General features: G+C 39.9%; 1 protein-coding gene across 3 annotated transcripts; it reads right to left on the bottom strand.

Moving 5' to 3' along the window:
• Positions 1-4634: 4634 nt before the first annotated feature.
• Positions 4635-11809, bottom strand: LOC125179059. Of its 3 annotated transcripts, XM_047884176.1 has the most exons (7): positions 11597-11809; positions 7429-8372; positions 6393-6592; positions 5834-5962; positions 5182-5398; positions 4734-4877; positions 4649-4674 (listed from the first exon to the last, which is right to left on the bottom strand). In XM_047884176.1, exons 1-7 carry the CDS (start codon positions 11631-11633, stop codon positions 4669-4671), a joined length of 1677 nt encoding a protein of 558 aa, XP_047740132.1. In that variant the 5' UTR covers positions 11634-11809; the 3' UTR covers positions 4649-4668. The 3 variants fall into 3 exon arrangements, with proteins under 3 accessions (XP_047740131.1, XP_047740133.1, XP_047740132.1); XM_047884175.1 differs by having other exon boundaries at positions 4635-4877; XM_047884177.1 differs by lacking the exon at positions 11597-11809 and adding an exon at positions 8534-8558 and having other exon boundaries at positions 4635-4877.
• Positions 11810-18268: the final 6459 nt, after the last annotated feature.

Raw genomic sequence — 18268 nt, 5'->3', positions numbered from 1 at the left:
CTGCTAAATTTCTGTCCTTTTCAAATTTCGGCAACCATACAACATTTCCAAGCTCTAGGTTTGGGCGCACGAGTCACGACAACAACAAACAACTGCTTCATCGTTTCTGTATCTAGGAACTTGAAAGAGCGTCTGATCAGTCCAAGTTGTTTATTGGCTTTATTAACTTGACCTTCAATATGCTTAGAAAATTTCAACTCATTGTCGATATTAACTCCTAGTCCTAAATCCTTTTCCGTTGTCGACTTTGACATCATCACTCTGTCGTTGCACTTTGCAACCATGTCTTCTCATACTGTCATCTTGCTGTTCATTATTCTTGCCAAGGTGGATAACTTTACATTTGTCAGCATTAAACCGCAGCTGCCACTTATCAGCCCAGTCAACCAGCCTGTTAAGATCACCTTGCAACTGTACTTTTTGCAACGTATTCTCCACTGTATTATAAATTTTTGTGTCATCAGCTGATCAGCATACTATCGAGCAAAAGCTAGCCTCCTGCCTCTAGCATAGGTAATAAACATACAGCCTAGGTAGGTAATAAATATGCATTCCCAGCACAGGCCAGGCTTGGCCTGTTATTCACTGTTGACAAAACTATGCCACTTACTATTTACCAAGTCTAACCATAATAGCTATTATACTATACTCAACTTCTTGATAGTATGACACAGTCACAGTAGACTAGTCAGGTGAATGGAAATCACATTTTTACCAACGAAATAAAAATCTAATGGCGAATTGTAATTGTAATAGTAAATTAGTATTACAGAATACTGTAGCGTATTGTAACAGTATCGATATCAGAATACTGTATCTGTTTGGAGTTTGGACTTTGAAAATTCATGATGAACTTTTCGACTAAAGATAAGTTGACCCTATAATCGGATCATGAATAATTAAAAAAATTAACTATTCATATACAAAATAGGTAGGTAAACATAACACAGCACTTGCTGATTAAACAGGAAATTACATTGCTATCACCACCGAACATCAAAACAGAGGCAAGTAACGAATCTTGGATAAGGGAAAAGGAATGCAATTCTTTATTACTATTTCAAACATGTACAGGCCTGTCAAAATAGCGCAAAAAATAATAATCAATCTAGCACCGTTCATAAACTCACAATGAAATGTCATTTTGGTTATGAAAAACTGTTTTGTGGGAATGGTAAAATTCAAGCCAAAAGGTTTAGAGACAAAGAATTATGTTTAGCGATTTTTTTCCGAGAACGATTGAATACATAGTGTTATTTTTATGCTTAAGGCAACGAAATTTTAGAGTAAATTCAGAGCACAATATTCAGTACTTTAATTCGGGTACATTATTATTACCGTACATAGCACTCATTCATTGTCCGGTATCTCAAGTTGACATTTACTTTATTATTAGGGATTATAGACGAAACATGCCTAAAAGTTTTTATTAAGACGTAATGTAAAAGGTTCTTAACATTATATTTTGTATACAGTTTAAGCCAACTATTTCAGCCCTAAACCATTTTCAGTTGCGAGCCCCGAACTTCGGCATGAATCGGCGACTTCTCGCCACTGTGGGAACACCTTGTCACCTACTCACATTCTACCCCTACAGCATTTCCGACGTACCTCAGTGTGCAAATTGTGTCATTAGAGATTTCTCGCGTATTTTTCTACGAAAGGGGTAGATGTTCTTGCAAAACTGTAGTTAGTTGGCATCGTCCTACATAATTGATGCACAACGCTCGCAGTACGAGATGAGTCTATGATTTGCAGATTTTCGGTACCAAGGGAACGATGGACCAATCCAGTAGGTCATTTAAAAGGCGAACCAAACTACCACTATTTTACAGTATTTTTTAAATTAAACGAATTGTGATGGAAGTCCTAATCATTGATATTTTTCATAATCATGGCTGAAAGTATTGAGAATGGTGCCGCCATTTGTGATCTGATGAAGTCCAGGGTGCTGCTTTCCACGCATCGTTTAATCGTCCCATCAGAAAACTCCCTAGCGCCTTCTTCTTCTTCTTCTTAGAAGTGGGAGCCTTGATTGTTGGGTTAGGCACTCTGGTCGTGAGACTGGGTGGAGTGCGGTTGCCTTCATCTACCCTGTAGACAGCAGAACCACTCCAGCAGTAGCCACATGCGTAGTAGTCACCAGGTGGAAGCAACTGGTACCATGTCACCTGCACACCGGCATCCTTCTCTGAGCAGCAGAGTCCATCTCTCTCGAGACAGTCGACGCTCTCCTCGACCTCCTCCAGGCGGCCACCAGAGCACTGCAAGCTCAGTTCCAGCTTCTCCAGATGTAGAATCTGCTGAAGGCGCATCGCCTGACGCGCGCCCTCACGGAACTTGATGCTTCTTTCCGTTGCCACGCGCGACGTCTCCTTTCCCTGCGTCAGCCACTCCAAGAAGCTCTGGGCACTCGTCGTGCTGACAGTCAGTAACAGCAGACAAGCAATCGCAACCACTAGTTTTTTCCACATATTTATTTGATGGATGTTTTCGTTTAAAAACAGTTTCACTGCTATGATTTCTCTTTTATTCAACTCGTCTCCCAAATGTCGGATGCATCTGTTCGACGCCGGTTCTTGCCTCACGCTGTAGCATCGATACCAAAAATTACTCAGAACCTTTTCATTTGAAATTTTTGCTGGTTTCATCTATCTGATAACCGATGAAGAACATATACTCAAATTGTTTCGAAAATGTTTTTCAATTAATGTCTAACAAATTATTATTGCGAAATGACTGCGTGTCTATTATTTTTGAACGCATTTTTTTCTTAGCTTGAATCTCTACTTAACATTGACTCACTGATAGATATCCATTGGAAGCAAAAACTCGTTGTGATATTACGAGTAACTATTAGTTGAACCCCAGCATTTCACAAGGTAGATACTATAAGAAATTATTATTCCTTCAAGGAACAGATGAGGTTAGAGGAACAATCGTTTCTCAGATTTGATGATAATTCAAAAGGACTCATTCAAACAAAAGAGCCCCACTCATCCCCAAGTTTTGAATTACGATACTATAAATACAATTTATTTGCAGTCCCAAGAATTAAATTTTAAATTCAATGCATTATGCCGATACGGTAGGTATCATTGATACCCGTACAATATCCCCTACATATTTCCAGTTTCGGGCTTCAAGAATAAATATAATAAAATGTATACGATTTACCCGACATACACCAAACCCACATCCAACCACCACCGAACACATGCACAATTGCAGAGCTTACAAAGTGTAGAACTCTTTATCCAAAACATAATAAACCAACCACTAAACAACTCGCCACCAAAAATCTTCCGCACAGAGCAACATCTAATAGGATCAAATCTAGGCTTCATCTCCCCATGCTTCACTGAAGCCGTCTTTCTTCACTCAATTCATTTCAACAAACGCGATTTAGACAACACTTATCCAGGCCTCTGACCCGATGTCGAGTGCGCCAAACAGTATCTCTCGTCTCGTGCTGGAGGTCCACCTCACGCACAACTTACTGGGGTGTCCGGTACAGGATTTGTGGCTGTGTCATCCACTCATGTCATCACGGGGTGTCCGGTACAGGAAATCTGGCTGTGTTATCGTCGCATGCCATCAAACCTACCAGTCTTTGCCCGCACCTCGGTTGCGGGCTTCTTGACCAAACAGAATGCAAGGAATAGGAACAACTTCAAGATGTCTTGAAGTCCAAATGGCAACGTTCACACGAGTTAAATAACCCACCCCATGTGGGCTAACTTATGGGCAGAAACATGCATCAGATCCTCAGGGAGGGAACGTGAAATAATAGGAACCGAGTAAAGGAACAAGTAAATAAGAAACGCTGAAAATATATTTATTTGGATAATAAACCTACATTAGCAGAATATAACGTCTACAAATTCAACATGGCGTAAGTTACATTACTCAATTATTGCACAGAATTGTTGTAAATCTTCATCAATTGAACCTTTCGCCATGTCTAACGATCTAAATATCTTTGTGATCTTTCTACCAAAAAAGAGCAAACCACATACCAAAAAAATCAAAGCATAGAACCCATTTGAGTATATTTGAGGCATAGAACTTACTTAAGTATATCAGTAACATTCAACCTATTCAGATGTAGATACCTGAAACCGCACCAAAGCTTGATCCACCTGAGAAACTCCTCGCCTGTATTGCACCTCATATTCTAGCAATAATCTGGCAAAAGAAGTCAGGGAGAAAATATCGGTACGGGGGAAAAATGTCCGCTATGAGTAGTAAATATATAGAAGTTATTGAAATTATGAACCTTTCTTCTACAGAATTCATTAGGATAATAAAATGTAAGAGACACCTAAGCAAAGTCGATACGAGAGCAATTCAAGCCGCCACACTTGTATTTCCCCGCTCGTGCTGAACAACTGAACACTACATAACTGAACGCAAAATAAGAAACGTGCAGGGAGTGCAAGTCCTCAGCAATAATTTAGGTAACAAAAATTTTTTAAAATACTGAAATTGATAACTTCAATGCACCAAAATCAAGACATGAAGTTAGATTTCCGAGCAGCAGTCTTTAGAATTAAGCTTATAATATATAAGTCTAATATCTGTCTCTTATACACATCTAGATGTGTATAAGAGACAGTTTTTGGTCNCCGTTGCAGCTGGCGCAGCAGTTGAGGGCAGCTGGAGGCACTACACCAGCTGTATCTCGCCGTTGCAGCTGGCGCAGCAGTTGAGGGCAGCTGGCGGCACTACACCAGCTGTATCTCGCCGTTGCAGCTGGCGCAGCAGTTGAGGGTGGTGTGCGAGGGCAGCACGCAGCTGGTGGGGGAGAGAGGGAAGCTGCCTCCTGAGCCCACGTACCCCGGGTACACCACGCAGCTGGTGCGCCTCTCAAGCACCTGCACATAGTCAGGTGCCGTCAGACACAGCCATGTACATCACGTGCCGTCAGACACAGTCAGGTGCCGTCAGACAGTCAGGTACAGTCAGGTGCCGTCAGACACAGCCATGTACAGTCAGGTGCCGTCAGACATAGCCATGTACAGTCAGACCTAGCATCATGTCTGCAAGTCTTTAGTACTTCAGCTCAGCAGAACATATCCATGCAAACATCAACCTTGCATTAGTAGTCATTAAATGACTCTTTATTTAAAAGCTGGAAATGTGATGACCGAAAAAGCATCGCATACGCCATCCCTTCACCTGAGCCGCCATCTTCTCGCCAGGAGTCCTCTCTTCATCGGGGAGGACGACGGGGGGCGGGGGGGCAGCGAGGGGGGCGAGCAGGCGCTGGTGGAGCGTCTGTGCCTGCGCTGCCACGGCGATGCTCGCGGACACGGCGTCGCCCCCCAGCCCCGCCACGTGGCTGTCAGGCCCCGCTTGTAGGGGGTCGAACGCCCCCACCAGCTCCCCCAGCAGCCTGCACAAACGGGGCCATGACACCGGGCAAAAATTCTATGTTATGCAGTGAATGAAGAGGTAAAATAGAATGTACATTTAATGTAGAGTAAACATTGAACATACAATAAATGAAGAGTACCCATTGAACATACAATAAATGTAGAGTAAACATCGAACATACAATAAATGAAGAGTAAACATTGAACATACTATAAATGTAGTGGAAAAGAGAACGTGAGAAAAATAAAAAATGATGCTAGATCACTGATATTTCTTTTTAATAGATAAGAGAATAATTAAATTCGCGGAAATTAAAAAGGAAATAGTATATGAATTTGGGTACATAACGAGACTTGACTCGTCAAAAATGAGTGAAAATGAAATGCACAGTCCTCAACAGACTGCGTCCTCTAATTAAATTAACAATTATCAAAGTAATAACTATAAACAGAACCTGTAACCACGCCTGGCGTGGCAGCGAAGCAGCGCCTGCTCGTCCAGCAGCGCCTGTAGCGCCTCGGCCGCCTCAGCTGTCCAGCGCAGCAGCGCCGCCTTCCAGCTGCCCAGCTCCTCTACCAGCACACTGCACAGCATGCATCAGTTATATGGAATAATTATCAATAATAGAGAGCTAGTTTTTTTCTCTAATGAGACTTGTATGAACAACTGTTCCCTGTTTGCTTTCTTTCAGACATATAATCAAACGTCATGAAATTTTGTAAAGAATCCATAGAAAAATGAATATTACGGTATAAGTAATCCTTTGTATTTTACAGACTTGATTTTTTTACCGTCTTTGTTCATATATTTTAAGCAGGCTGTGCACAGGAAAGCATGCACTGTAGATTACTTAAATACTAGAAATCTAATACCATACTACAATGTGTCCCAATACAAAAAAATGTCCTAGCAATTCATAAATGTACATTTCACGCCACTGAAACGCTTAATCTCAATTCACAGACATACCTGTTCACACCTATAAAACCTCTAATCTCAATTCACATACATACCTGCTTGCCAGGAACTTGCTCTTCCAGACATCACAAAGGATAGTCATGCGCTCTCGCTCCTCATAGTCCCTGTCAAGTTTCTCAGAGTACCGCCGGATCATGGTAGCCATGCGTGCCTTGTCCTCCGTGAGGCAGTGCATGCGTCCCTGCACGTCTTCTCCCACGGATGCCACCAGCAGCTTCTTCAGCTCACTGTTCACCTGACACCAAAACGTTTTATTATTGCATCATTATTAACAGAAATTTATTAAATGCTTATATTATTTGTGGATACACTCGTACACAGGCATTTACATGTCACAAACGCTACAGTAATGATGTCACCAACACTATTGAAAACGATCACAAACATGATTCCTATCAGCTGCTTACTTTGGTCTCAGCCACAGCAAGATAAATTTGGCTCTCTAAATCCCTCTTAATGCTAAAAAATACTATTCTTATTGTGTAAAAATATTCATAGGAGAGGAAAAGTTGCAATGCAAAAATTCAAATTGAGGCAAGATTAATGAAAGAACAATCACTACAAATTAGAGTGACTGGTATCATTAGTATACTGAGAATTTGACCAACTATGTGTTACGGCTTGATGACGGAAACTTTTGAACAATTTAGTTAGAATACAAAAATCAACATAAAGCAAACGCAACAAATTTGGTAAAATAATGGACAGGTTATTTCAGTTTAAGGGATAATGACAGTAATGACCAGCTGCTTGTGCAGTTATTGATAAAGAGTTTATTGTGATTAAAGCTGGTGGTGATCCACATACCTTGATTGGTATGGTGATAAGTAACAGTAATTACCAGAACTGTGATTTCAGTAATTACCAGATATTACGTTGTTGATATTAATGATCAGTTGGTATGAAAGTGATTACAGCAATGGATATTTGTTTCAGTGATTCCACTAATGGCCAGTTGGTGGGTTCCTTCCAATTAGGACCAGCAGAAAGGTACAATAAAAAAACTCATAGCCATTAAATCCCACAGCCACTGGCAGTGATTTAGTGCCTCAGCTATGGAATGAGACATACCTGAGCTTGAACATTTAGTTGGTCCTCAAGTGTAGTCTTCTCTCTCTGGCAGCGTTGCAACTGCTGCTCTAAGGCTTCATATTTCCCCTTCCAAATCTTAACTTCGTCTTGCCACTGCTCTCTCTCAGCCTCAAAGTCTACAACAGCAATATCAAGAGTTGCTCTGGACTTGGCCAGGCCGGTCTTTTGAACCGCAACTCCAGGTAAGACTGCAGGCAATACCGGTTCAGATGTCTTTGCTAAATCTCCCTTCACAAATTTTGTGTGAGTGGGTTTACCCTTCATAGGACTTGAGCAACATTTATAAGGCTCATAAGGAACAAACTTTGGTTCATTGTGCATCTTGCGACAAACTTTAATGTATTTAATGGTGGAATGTTTGGAAGTGGGTGCACCAGGCGGCTTGGGACTCATTGCCACTTTGATTTTATTTGCCAAGTCTACTGGAGGAGTGTTCAACAATTCTGCATCTACAGGTGAAAAGATGGCATCTGTTGGAAGACTTTTAACTAGGCTATACACCTTGTTTGTGACAAAAGATGAATCAAGCGCTGGCTGGTCATCTTTCTTGAGCTTCAATGTACCCTCACCATTATTTACTAACTTTCTCATACATTCATTTTTGACGGTAGTTTCTTTGATGTCTCTTTTAATCATGTTTGGTGCATTAAAATGGGCATTTTTATTTTCTTGATTATGCTTGTGTATTCCTTCTATCCTATAGGGAGTGAGACTCTTGACCGCAGGAATACCAGTATTTGGAGGAGCATTGGTGAAAAAATTAGCAACAGAAACACTGTTGGAGGAGCTAGCATCTCCACCAGCTTCACTGAGTGGAGTCTTGAGAAGAACAGGAGTAGAAATTTCAGGCAGGCTGGGCTCAGCTGCATCTTCTCCATCTCCGGCTGAACGCTCCATCTGTTGTTGCAATTTGAAGCTCGACTCTGAAAGAAAACCGATTATGTTATTTAGGTTTATAATAACCTTTTAAAAACTGCTAACACATGTGCCAACAAATTATAGAGTAAGAACTGTCAAATTATAAATATATATATTTTATATAGATATTGAAAAGAGATACTGCACAGAAGATGTTAAAACAAACCTTTTGTCATGAATTCCAAAAATTTTGAATATAATTTGAGAAGGAGAGCTATAAAATTGGAACATGTACAAATATGTAGATACTGGAAAGATTACAGGTTTCCATTTCAAAAATTATGACCAGTGAATATTTTTTTCATATAGTATATTTGTGAAAACACTTAATCACAGTTGTATTCACATTGCTGTTTAATTCTATTTGTTTAAAATTAAATTGCAAAAAGACATTAACTATTTTTTAAGGGGAGTGTCTGGCTAAAATTTCATCTTGGCAATTTACAGACAGATCACTTTGAAACTTGCTACACATATGTAAAACAGAAAAATAGACAGCTTTAATTCATGTCAATTTTAAAAAAAATTGAAAAAAACATTAAATTCTTAGAAAATGGCCATAATGGGAGTACCATAGAAAACTATCTCTGCCTCGGATTTTCAAGCTACAACCTCGAGACGCATATCATTCAATGCAGAAGGACCATATCTATTGATTCGACAGAGCTTTTTTTTTAATTAAAATTTTTGATGGTGGTAAGCATTTTTTGTAAATTTTCTAATTTCCCAGTCAAAAATACACACAAATGCTTAGGCTATACATACATTCAAAATGGGCATCATTTATTTTTAATTCAAATGGAAACGAGCATGATTGTAGACTTATTTGTTTGTCACACTTCAAGGAATAAATGAGAAAATAAACTACCTATAACGCTAAATTCATGTTAAAAATGGTTCTCTCCTAACCTAGGACTCCTTTTTATCCACGTAGAGAAATTGAAAAAAAACGTTTCATCAGAAGAGCTTGAAAGGGAAAGCCGTTTGAAAGGGGAAAGAGAAAAAGCTGTTCGAGAGGGATGGCAGTTCTGTGCAATTCCGTGAGAATTGTGAAAATGAGTACTGTTCATTACCTTTAATTTCCAATCGGGCGCGCAAATGTATGACGTCACCATTTCAACCATCAATGAATGCATGTGTAAATTTTCTTATTTCCCAGTCAGACACAGGGAGAAAATTTCCCCCCTTTTTCAAAATATTCAAAAAACCATAATGAAATTGAATAAAAGCTCTGATAAATCTCTAGATCTTTTATTTGCAAATCGAATGGTTTATCTCTCATCGCTGTAGCTTCAAAACTGTAGGAGGAGATAGTTTTCCAGTGAAAATAAGTGTGAATGTTCAGGAGAGTGCAGCAAAGTCCCACTCATTTTTTCAAAAAACTAACATGAATAAAAGCCATCTATTTTTCTGTTTTACACATGTGTACCAAGTTTCAAAGTGATCCGTCTGTAAAGTGATCCGTTCCATATGCTCCCATTAGACTTAATTTGAACATCATATTCACAATAAAATTTCCATTCATACTTTCCTTGCAATTGAAATTTGAAAATTCAGTTACAAAACCTTATAGGTTTCATAGAATTTGGGAGTAATAATGACACCTGAATATTGGGTTATAGTGTCTTCTAAAATGCACCTGCCAAATTTAAACTTAAGACTTAATAATGTCATAGACCTTGCTTTCACATTTCCAAACATGCCATAAGGCAAAGTAGAGCAAAAAATGAAAGAATGCAATATGTACAGTATTTCTGATGTCATTTTATCGTCAGCATTTGTTTCATATGAACAATCTGAACAAAAATAAAACACTATTTTGTGGACAGCATATATGAACCGTGTCAGTGAATTGGAATTTTCAAATTAAGGATTGAGTACCTATGGCAATTTTTGTCTACAAGAAAGCAAGGCAGATTAAAAACAATGTATGTGTAATTTGACAAGCAGGTAGAAAGAATAGGGATTGTTGTTATAGGAACATGACATGTGAATATATTGAATTTATTGGCTCACCAGGCAATTAATTTTTTTCTAATTAATTAATTAGAAAAAATTGGCTTTCTTTGCCAATTCTTAACTAATTTTCATAGGTAAATTAAAAAAAAAGTAACTACAGTACGTATGCAGGACATGGACTAATAATATAGTTATACTCCAGTCAAAGTACAATTCATCAATAAAAACTCATCTGACCAAAAGCTATCTACAATGACTGATGTTGGGACTGCACTCAACTTCCCAGCCTAAATATCTTACACATGATGAGGTCCATTTTTTTCCAATTTAATAGCACAAAACAGGCATTGACGAATTTTCCATTGTTTTGCAGAACATGCAAAATTTTATCATCATTTTATCAGAAAAATCATTCTAATTAGACATTCAGTGTTAGCACAACAACAGTTAAATTTTTGCAATAGCAAATCATTTAGCACAATTAGCAGATTGATTCAAATTTCAAAAATTAAATGTATGACATTTGACAAATGAATGAAAACTAAAGATCATTATATTAGCAACCTTAGATATAATTCAAACCTGATGCTTTTTACATGTATTTATATAGATGCAGTGCGTTCTCCTTCAATTTGCACTCTACTTACATGTTGTTTGCAAAGATAAGTTTTATAGCTGTGAAATGCAAGTGAACATTAAAATAAAGACTGATGACATAGAACAAATTTACCTAGGTAATAAGGGACCATCGTAGATATAGGTAGTGTATATTCATCTAAATCTACATTGGAGATTCATATGACTATATAGCTCCAAAGGCTCTTATAACACACATGCTTGAAAACATAAATTCAGTGACTTCTGATGGAATTTTTTGAAACTTACACATGATAAAAATCATAATTCTATTATCAAATGATGAGAAAATAAGAAGCTAAATAGTTTTGCAACCACAATGCCCATGCCTATATATATTGTGAATATGTAGGTACCTACCTATATGAAAAGATGTTCAAGGTTGGCCTGTAGCAAAATCTAATATAAACAGGTGAAAAATCATTTCCTATATTTGAGCAACATAAAGAATAAATCTTTTCATACCGTATATAACAACTAACTTTTTACCATTTTTAATCTATAATAAAATAATACTGTAATTCTAAACATTATAAGTAAAATAATAGCTAAACCAAATAGCAAAATAACTAACAAATTCAAAACCCATCAAGTAAATGTAAAAAATAATACAAAAACGTATTGATATACTTGCCTTGCGCACCGTAGCGTAAAAATTCAAACACATCCATCAGGATAAGTTTCTGGTCTGATATCAAGTTTGAATATGAGCAAAAACTATATATTTGGCACAGGATTTTTTGGAAAAAATAAATTTGTACAAGGTGTTTAATTCTAACATATGATTAACAAAGAAATAGAAATTTAATTATCATCAAGTTTTTGAAAAGCATATGAAAGCATCTTTTATATCTGCCATTTATTTAAAAAATTTTCATCATATATATTAATATAGTAAATTTTAGTGGTAAGTGTTATAAATCAAAGGAAATAAGAAGTTATTTCATAATATTTTCATAAAAAACGGTCCATGGAGAATTGGAGATGGAGGGTGGAAACTAGCTCTATCACTAATGCATGCCACCTGGTCCCATTTTAAAGAAAATAAAAATGAACCTGGGCTTCCAGAGTACAGGAACGATTTGCCTAGATCTAGGAACATGCTCACCTGGCACATCTAGGCACATGCTCACCAGTCATGGAATATATCTACTGTTTGGGCTGCAACTAGTGCTTTGCTGCCATTTTTGGAGTTGCAAGATTCCCACTAGATGAATTCCTTATCTCACTGTCTCACCTATTCCCAAAACTCAATTAGGCTGCAAGATTAAAACTGTGTGAAAAATTGGTCACTTGGGAGCCCCATTGGAAATATTGGGAAGAATTTTTCTAAAATTTGAGGTAAAAACAATTGTTTAACTGTTACTGTGGCTCATGGCTATTCATGGTTGTTCAAAGTTTCCGTGGCAACTGACTTTTTTGCTTCTTCCTTGGCCTTTCACTGCTCAAGGGCATCAACTATAATTGGCTGTGAGAGGACCTCCACAGTTGCAACATTTTATTGCTGAATTACCAGCATTAGAGCAATTCTTGACATTATGAGGGAAGACTCCCTCACAGAGAAGAGGACCACTACATTGATCCAACAGTCAACAGCAAGTTGATCCAACAGTCAACAGCAAGCGTGGAAAACATCTACCTTTAAGGCTGCGACTAGAGCCAGGCATAGAATATATCTACTTGATGAGCCGCAACTGGATTTTCCAATCCATGGCTTCATGGGTATGCCAGCTGCATTTCCATTTCTTTGAGCCATGGCTTCATGGGTTTGCCAGCCGTGATTCCATTTCTTTGAGCCATGAATTCCATACCTCTGTCGTGAAAAGCCATTTATGACCCACAAACTTGTTATTTACAAAGTCCCATGCATACAAAGTCCCAAGTTACTTACAAAGTCCCATACAAAAAACAGTCACTAGCATTTGTATTCACTTAAGTGGCAACTGAAGTTACTGAACATAATAATACAGTATGACAGTAACCACTCTGACGTGACCACAACTACGCGATCTTCATGTAGGAAATGTTTTGAGTTGACTTGTTATTACATTCTGCATGTTATTTTGGCAGGAGCCAGGAGCATTGAAGTATATATACTGCCAATTTAGGAAGTTGAAAAATTTAAGAAAATTTTCGTTTGAGGAACGAAAACAATCTAATTAGAGCTCGGAGTTTTAGGCTGTTTGCTTTGAACATTTTAAAGCTCTATTTGATCTTTAGATTGTTTTTGGTAAAAACGCTATTTTGAAAAATTCAATGACCGATGCCAATCATCAATTACAATGCTCTAGATTTGCAAACTGTGCAGCGTGATTGACACGGATGCACACATTTTATGATTGATGTGGCTGACACTCTCGCTTTGCAATCAATGTGGCACGATTGACATGGATGCACACATTTTATGATTAATGTGGCTGATGCCCAATGATCAATTCTGACTCTCGCGCTTCACGAACAATGGGGCATGTTTGACATGGATGCATGCATTTTATGATCAATGTGGCCAATGCACCCATCATCATCTTCATTATCACTCAGCAGTATGGAATTCTGTATAGGTAATATATTCTCGATGGTCATAACGAGTGTAAAATGCGTGCATCCATGTTGATCATGCGACATTGTTTGCAAAGCGTGAGCATTGGAATCAATCATGGAGCATCGGCCACATTGATTGTAAATGCTTGCATCAATGTCAATCATGCGACACCGTTCACCGCTTCGAGAAGCACAAGCATCAGAATTGGTCATTGGGCATTGGCCACATCAATCGTAAAATGTGTGCATCCATGTCAATCGTGCCTCATCGAACCCAAAGCGGGAGCATTGGCCACATTCCATGGTCAGGAAGGTGCAGCATGTACGCCTGAGGTTTGTTCTGGGATGTACGCCAGGTAAGAAAGTTGCCAATATGCTTGCTAAAAACGGAAGTGTAACCCTCTCCAAAGCTGCATGATCGACACAGGCACACGTACTTACGATTGATGCCTGGCGATCGTCACAAACACACGTGCTTTACAATCTATATAGCCGATGCCCAATGATCAACAGTGATGCGAGCTCTTTGCGATCAAAGTGGCCGATGCCTTATGATAGGCACAAGTGCACGCGATTTACGATCGGTTTAGCTGATGCCCAATGATCAACACAGAAGTGCGCTCTCTGCGATCAAAGTGGCCGATGCCTAATGATCGACACAAGCGCACGTGATTTACGATCGTTTTAACCGATGCCCAATGATCAATACTGATGCGCGCTCTTTGCGATCAAAGTGGAAGATGCCTAATGATCGATACAAGCACGCGCAATTTACGATCGGTTTAGCCAATGCCCAATGATCAACACAGAAGTGCGCTCTCTGCGATCAAAGTGGCCGATGCCTAATGATCGACACAAGCGCACGCGATTTACGATCGTTTTGGCCGATGCCTAATGATCGACACAAGCGCACGCGATTTACGATCGTTTTAGCCGATGCCCAATGATCAATACTGATGCGCGCTCTTTGCGATCAAAGTGGAAGATGCCTAATGATTAAGGCTAAAAAGCCTTACAATTACCAAATGATAATTGCAGGGGTATGTGCCTAAAACTCACTTGATCGTACGACTGTATATGTGATGCAAAGCAGTCAAGAAGAGCTGCGTAGTTGCACGGACTGCGTCGTAGCGACGATTGAAGGCAGGCAGACTACCCCAGCTGGCTGCTGCACCACTCAAGGTCAACGGTAGCAAAGCTGCCAAAGGCCGCTTTCTTCCTTTTTCTTTATCGCTACGATTAAATTCGAGGAAAAAACAATCTAAAGATCAAATAGAGCTTTAAAATGTTCAAAGCAAACAGCCTAAAACGGAGTTTGCTCTAATTCGACATGTTTGCAAAGTGCAATTTTTTCAATCAAACCAAAATTTATTACATTAGAGCCAGTCCCAGTCTGTAGAGTATAGCCTTTTAGCTCGAGATATTGGCATCTTTAGAGGATCTTCATCAGCCATCTCGACTTTACATCGGTATCCCAATGTGGTCGCCACGGTCTGGAAGGTGCGGCGCGTGCGCCAGAGGCCCATTTTGGGATGTATGCCAGCATGCCAGGAAAGAAATTTGCCAGTATGTTTGCTAGAAAAACAAAAGTGTATCTCTGACTGATGCCTGATGATCAATACTGACGCGCGCTTTAGGATCGATTCAAGCAATGCCCGATGACCAACAATGATGCATGCACTTGCGCGATCAATGCAGTTGTTGCTCAATGATCAACATAGATGCCTGTGCTTTACAATCAATGAGCAACATAGAACCTGCGCTTTATGATCAATGATCAACAGGCATGAACATATTTTACGATTGATGTGGCCAACGCTCGTGCTTTGCGAACAATGCGGCATGATTTACCTGGATGCAAGCATTTTGCAATCAATGTGGCCGATCCTCAATGATTGATTCCGGTGCTCACATTCCACGAACGATGCAGCATGATCGATACAGATGCACACATTTTACGATCAATTTGCCGGTGCTCTCGCTTCACAAACAATGCGGTATGATCGATACAGATGCACGCATTTTACAATTGATATAGTCAACATTCTTGCTTCGTGAAAGATGTGGCATGATTGACATGGATGCACATATTTTATGATCAATGTGGCCAATGTCCAATGATCGATTCTGACATTCACGCTTCCCAAACGATGCAGCATGACTGACATGGATGCACACATTTTACGATTGATGCGGCCAATGCCCAAGGATCAATTCTGATGCTCCCGTTGCGCAATCGATGAGGCCTACACCGGATGATCAACACAGGCACGCTCAAAGATCGATTTGGCCGATGCCCGATGACCAACACATGTGCTTTACAATTGATGCGACTGATGCACGATGATTAACGCACTTTACAATTAATGTGGCATAACACAACTTACACAAGATAGCACGACAGACTACGACTCATAACACCACACAACATGACATTACATTACCATCAACTGGGGCTACTCAGGACTGGCGGGCCCAGCGGGTTAACTCGGGACAGTCCTCCAACATGGCGTAAAACTGTTTTAGTAACAAAACTAATTTGAAATTGCAATATTGCAAAACTTAATATAGTGGCGTAAATGTCAACATTTTTCCTATCTATGTAGTATGAACGATTATTTATTATAGGAAGTCAAAAAATACTACATTTACTAGCTTTGAAAAATTCCTGAAAAAATGGTGAAAAACGCTATTTTGAAAAATTCAATGACCGATGCCAATCATCAATTACATTTACAAAGCTCTAGATTTGCAAACTGTGCAGTCACTGCAGTGTGCAGCGTGATTGACACGGATGCACGCATTTTACGATCGATGTGGCTGACACTCTCGCTTTGCAATCAATGCGGCACGATTGACATGGATGCACGCATTTTACGATTGATGTGGCTGATGCCCAATCCCAATGATCGATTCTGACTCTCGTGCTTCCGCTTCACGAGCAATGTGGCATGATTGACATGGATGCACGCATTTTATGATCAATGTGGCCAATGCCCCATCATCATCATCTGATGATGATGATTGATGATCATCACACAGTGTAGAATTCTGTATAGCATATATATTCTTGACGGTCATAACAAGTGTAAAATGCGTGCATCCGTGTTGATCATGCCACATTGTTTGCAAAGCGTGAGCGTTAGAATCAATCATGAAGCATCGGCCACAGCCCGCCCACATTGATTGTAAAGGCTTGCATCCATGTCAATCATGCCACACCGTTCGCCGCTTCGCGAAGCACAAGCATCAGAGTTGGTCATTGGCCCGCATTGGCCAGTGGCCACATTGATCGTAAAATGTGTGCATCCATGTCAATCGTGCCTCATCGAACGCGAAGCGGGAGCATTGGCCACATTGATTGTAAAATGTATCATAATCCACTGTGCAGAGAGTGGATGAATATTGCAAGATCTTTGGCGACGCTTCAGTAGCCAAATTTTCGCCTTCAGAAGATCTTGCCGACACATTTAGATTGAAATTCTTGCATTTAATATATTTCTCAGTCTTCCGCCAACTATTTAGAAAAAAAGTAAGGTTTCCTGTGCGTTGGATGGAATACGATGCAGCGAAGCTTGTCCGGAAATCAGTTGCGATGAGTTCCCGCAAAAAATGTAAACACCGTTTTTTTGATTGCGTAGTTTCGGTCACATTAGAGCAGTCAGACTGCTTTATTACATGTTCAGTTGACACTTGCTGTACAATCGGACTGTTTTTAGGGTAAAATTAGTTATTTGGGGGTAACACGTGCATGCAACCTTGTAACTAAGTTCGTGGCTTGTAAATAGTTCGTCATTACTCAGCACAAATGGCTTTTCATTAAAAATTACCCGGCGACGCATCTTTAAAATGGCCGGCGATGCTTTGGGCTTAAAAATCCATATATTGGCGACGCTGCATCCACCCTCTGCATAGTGGATCATAATCATGTATGCATCCTGCTCGATCAAGCCGCATAGTTTGCAAAGCGTCGGAATCAATCATTGGGCATCGCCTGCATCGGTCACATTTATCGTAAAATGCGTGCAACGGTGCATCCGATCCGTGTCAATCAACAATCATGATGCATTGTTCTTGAAGATGGAGCGTGAGCATTGGAATTGATCATGGCCTCCTGCAAGAAGTTAGAAAGGCGGTCCAACCGTCAAAGTGTGCTGGTAGAGCCAGTCATCATGAGTCATTGGCTGCAATAATCTGCATGAAGGTTGTGACTTGTGAGCTGGGACAGTGTGAATAGGTTACTAGGTTAGGCCAGAGTAGGTAGTAGGTACAGCCGGATTGGGAAGTGGAACGAGCATGTTTAAGCATGCATTGGCTGAAGACCTACGGCGCCATTATCTTCCGGCAGTGTGACGGCGGCACAGACAAGCGACACAGTGTCGCTTGTCTGGTCTGGATTACGGAGTTCAAGAATCAAGCGTAGCGCCGTAGCCTTAGTGACAGTAGTCTACGCCTTTATGGCTTCTAGTTCTGAGGGCTGAGTAAAGTTAATGCATGGTGAAGCTAGGCGTTGGCTCCAGGGCTTATTTAAGAGTAAAATTTGTAGCCTACGGCTGCGCCCCCTCACCCCTGTTTAAGTACTTTCTACTCGGGTTCTAGCCTCCTACTCCTAGTAGCCAGAATGATGATGATGATGATGTCTTCTTTGAGGTGTAGTAAATGACCTCACACAGGTCGGTTATCACACCTGGACATGACAATTTATTTCAGGCTTGTAGTTGCATTATCAGTTGGGGCCACATCGTTTGCTTTAATTATTGTGACC

The sequence above is a fragment of the Hyalella azteca genome, unplaced genomic scaffold (assembly GCF_000764305.2).
Source record: "Hyalella azteca isolate HAZT.00-mixed unplaced genomic scaffold, Hazt_2.0.2 contig14797, whole genome shotgun sequence".
Taxonomy (NCBI): domain Eukaryota; kingdom Metazoa; phylum Arthropoda; class Malacostraca; order Amphipoda; family Hyalellidae; genus Hyalella; species Hyalella azteca.
This window is presented reverse-complemented; position numbering and strand designations above follow the sequence as displayed.

What these genes read in the sequence shown, in the direction of transcription:
- LOC125179059 (XM_047884175.1), bottom strand. Translation starts at nt 11,633, where the DNA reads ATGGATGTGTTTGAATTTTTACGCTACGGTGCGCAAG. An exon ending in AGCAAGTTCCTGGCAAGCAG is followed by an intron (nt 5,963 to 6,392) that starts GTATGTATGTGA and finishes CATGCTGTGCAG; the next exon opens with TGTGCTGGTAGAGGAGCTGG. An exon ending in GCGAGAAGATGGCGGCTCAG is followed by an intron (nt 4,878 to 5,181) that starts GTGAAGGGATGG and finishes GACTATGTGCAG; the next exon opens with GTGCTTGAGAGGCGCACCAG.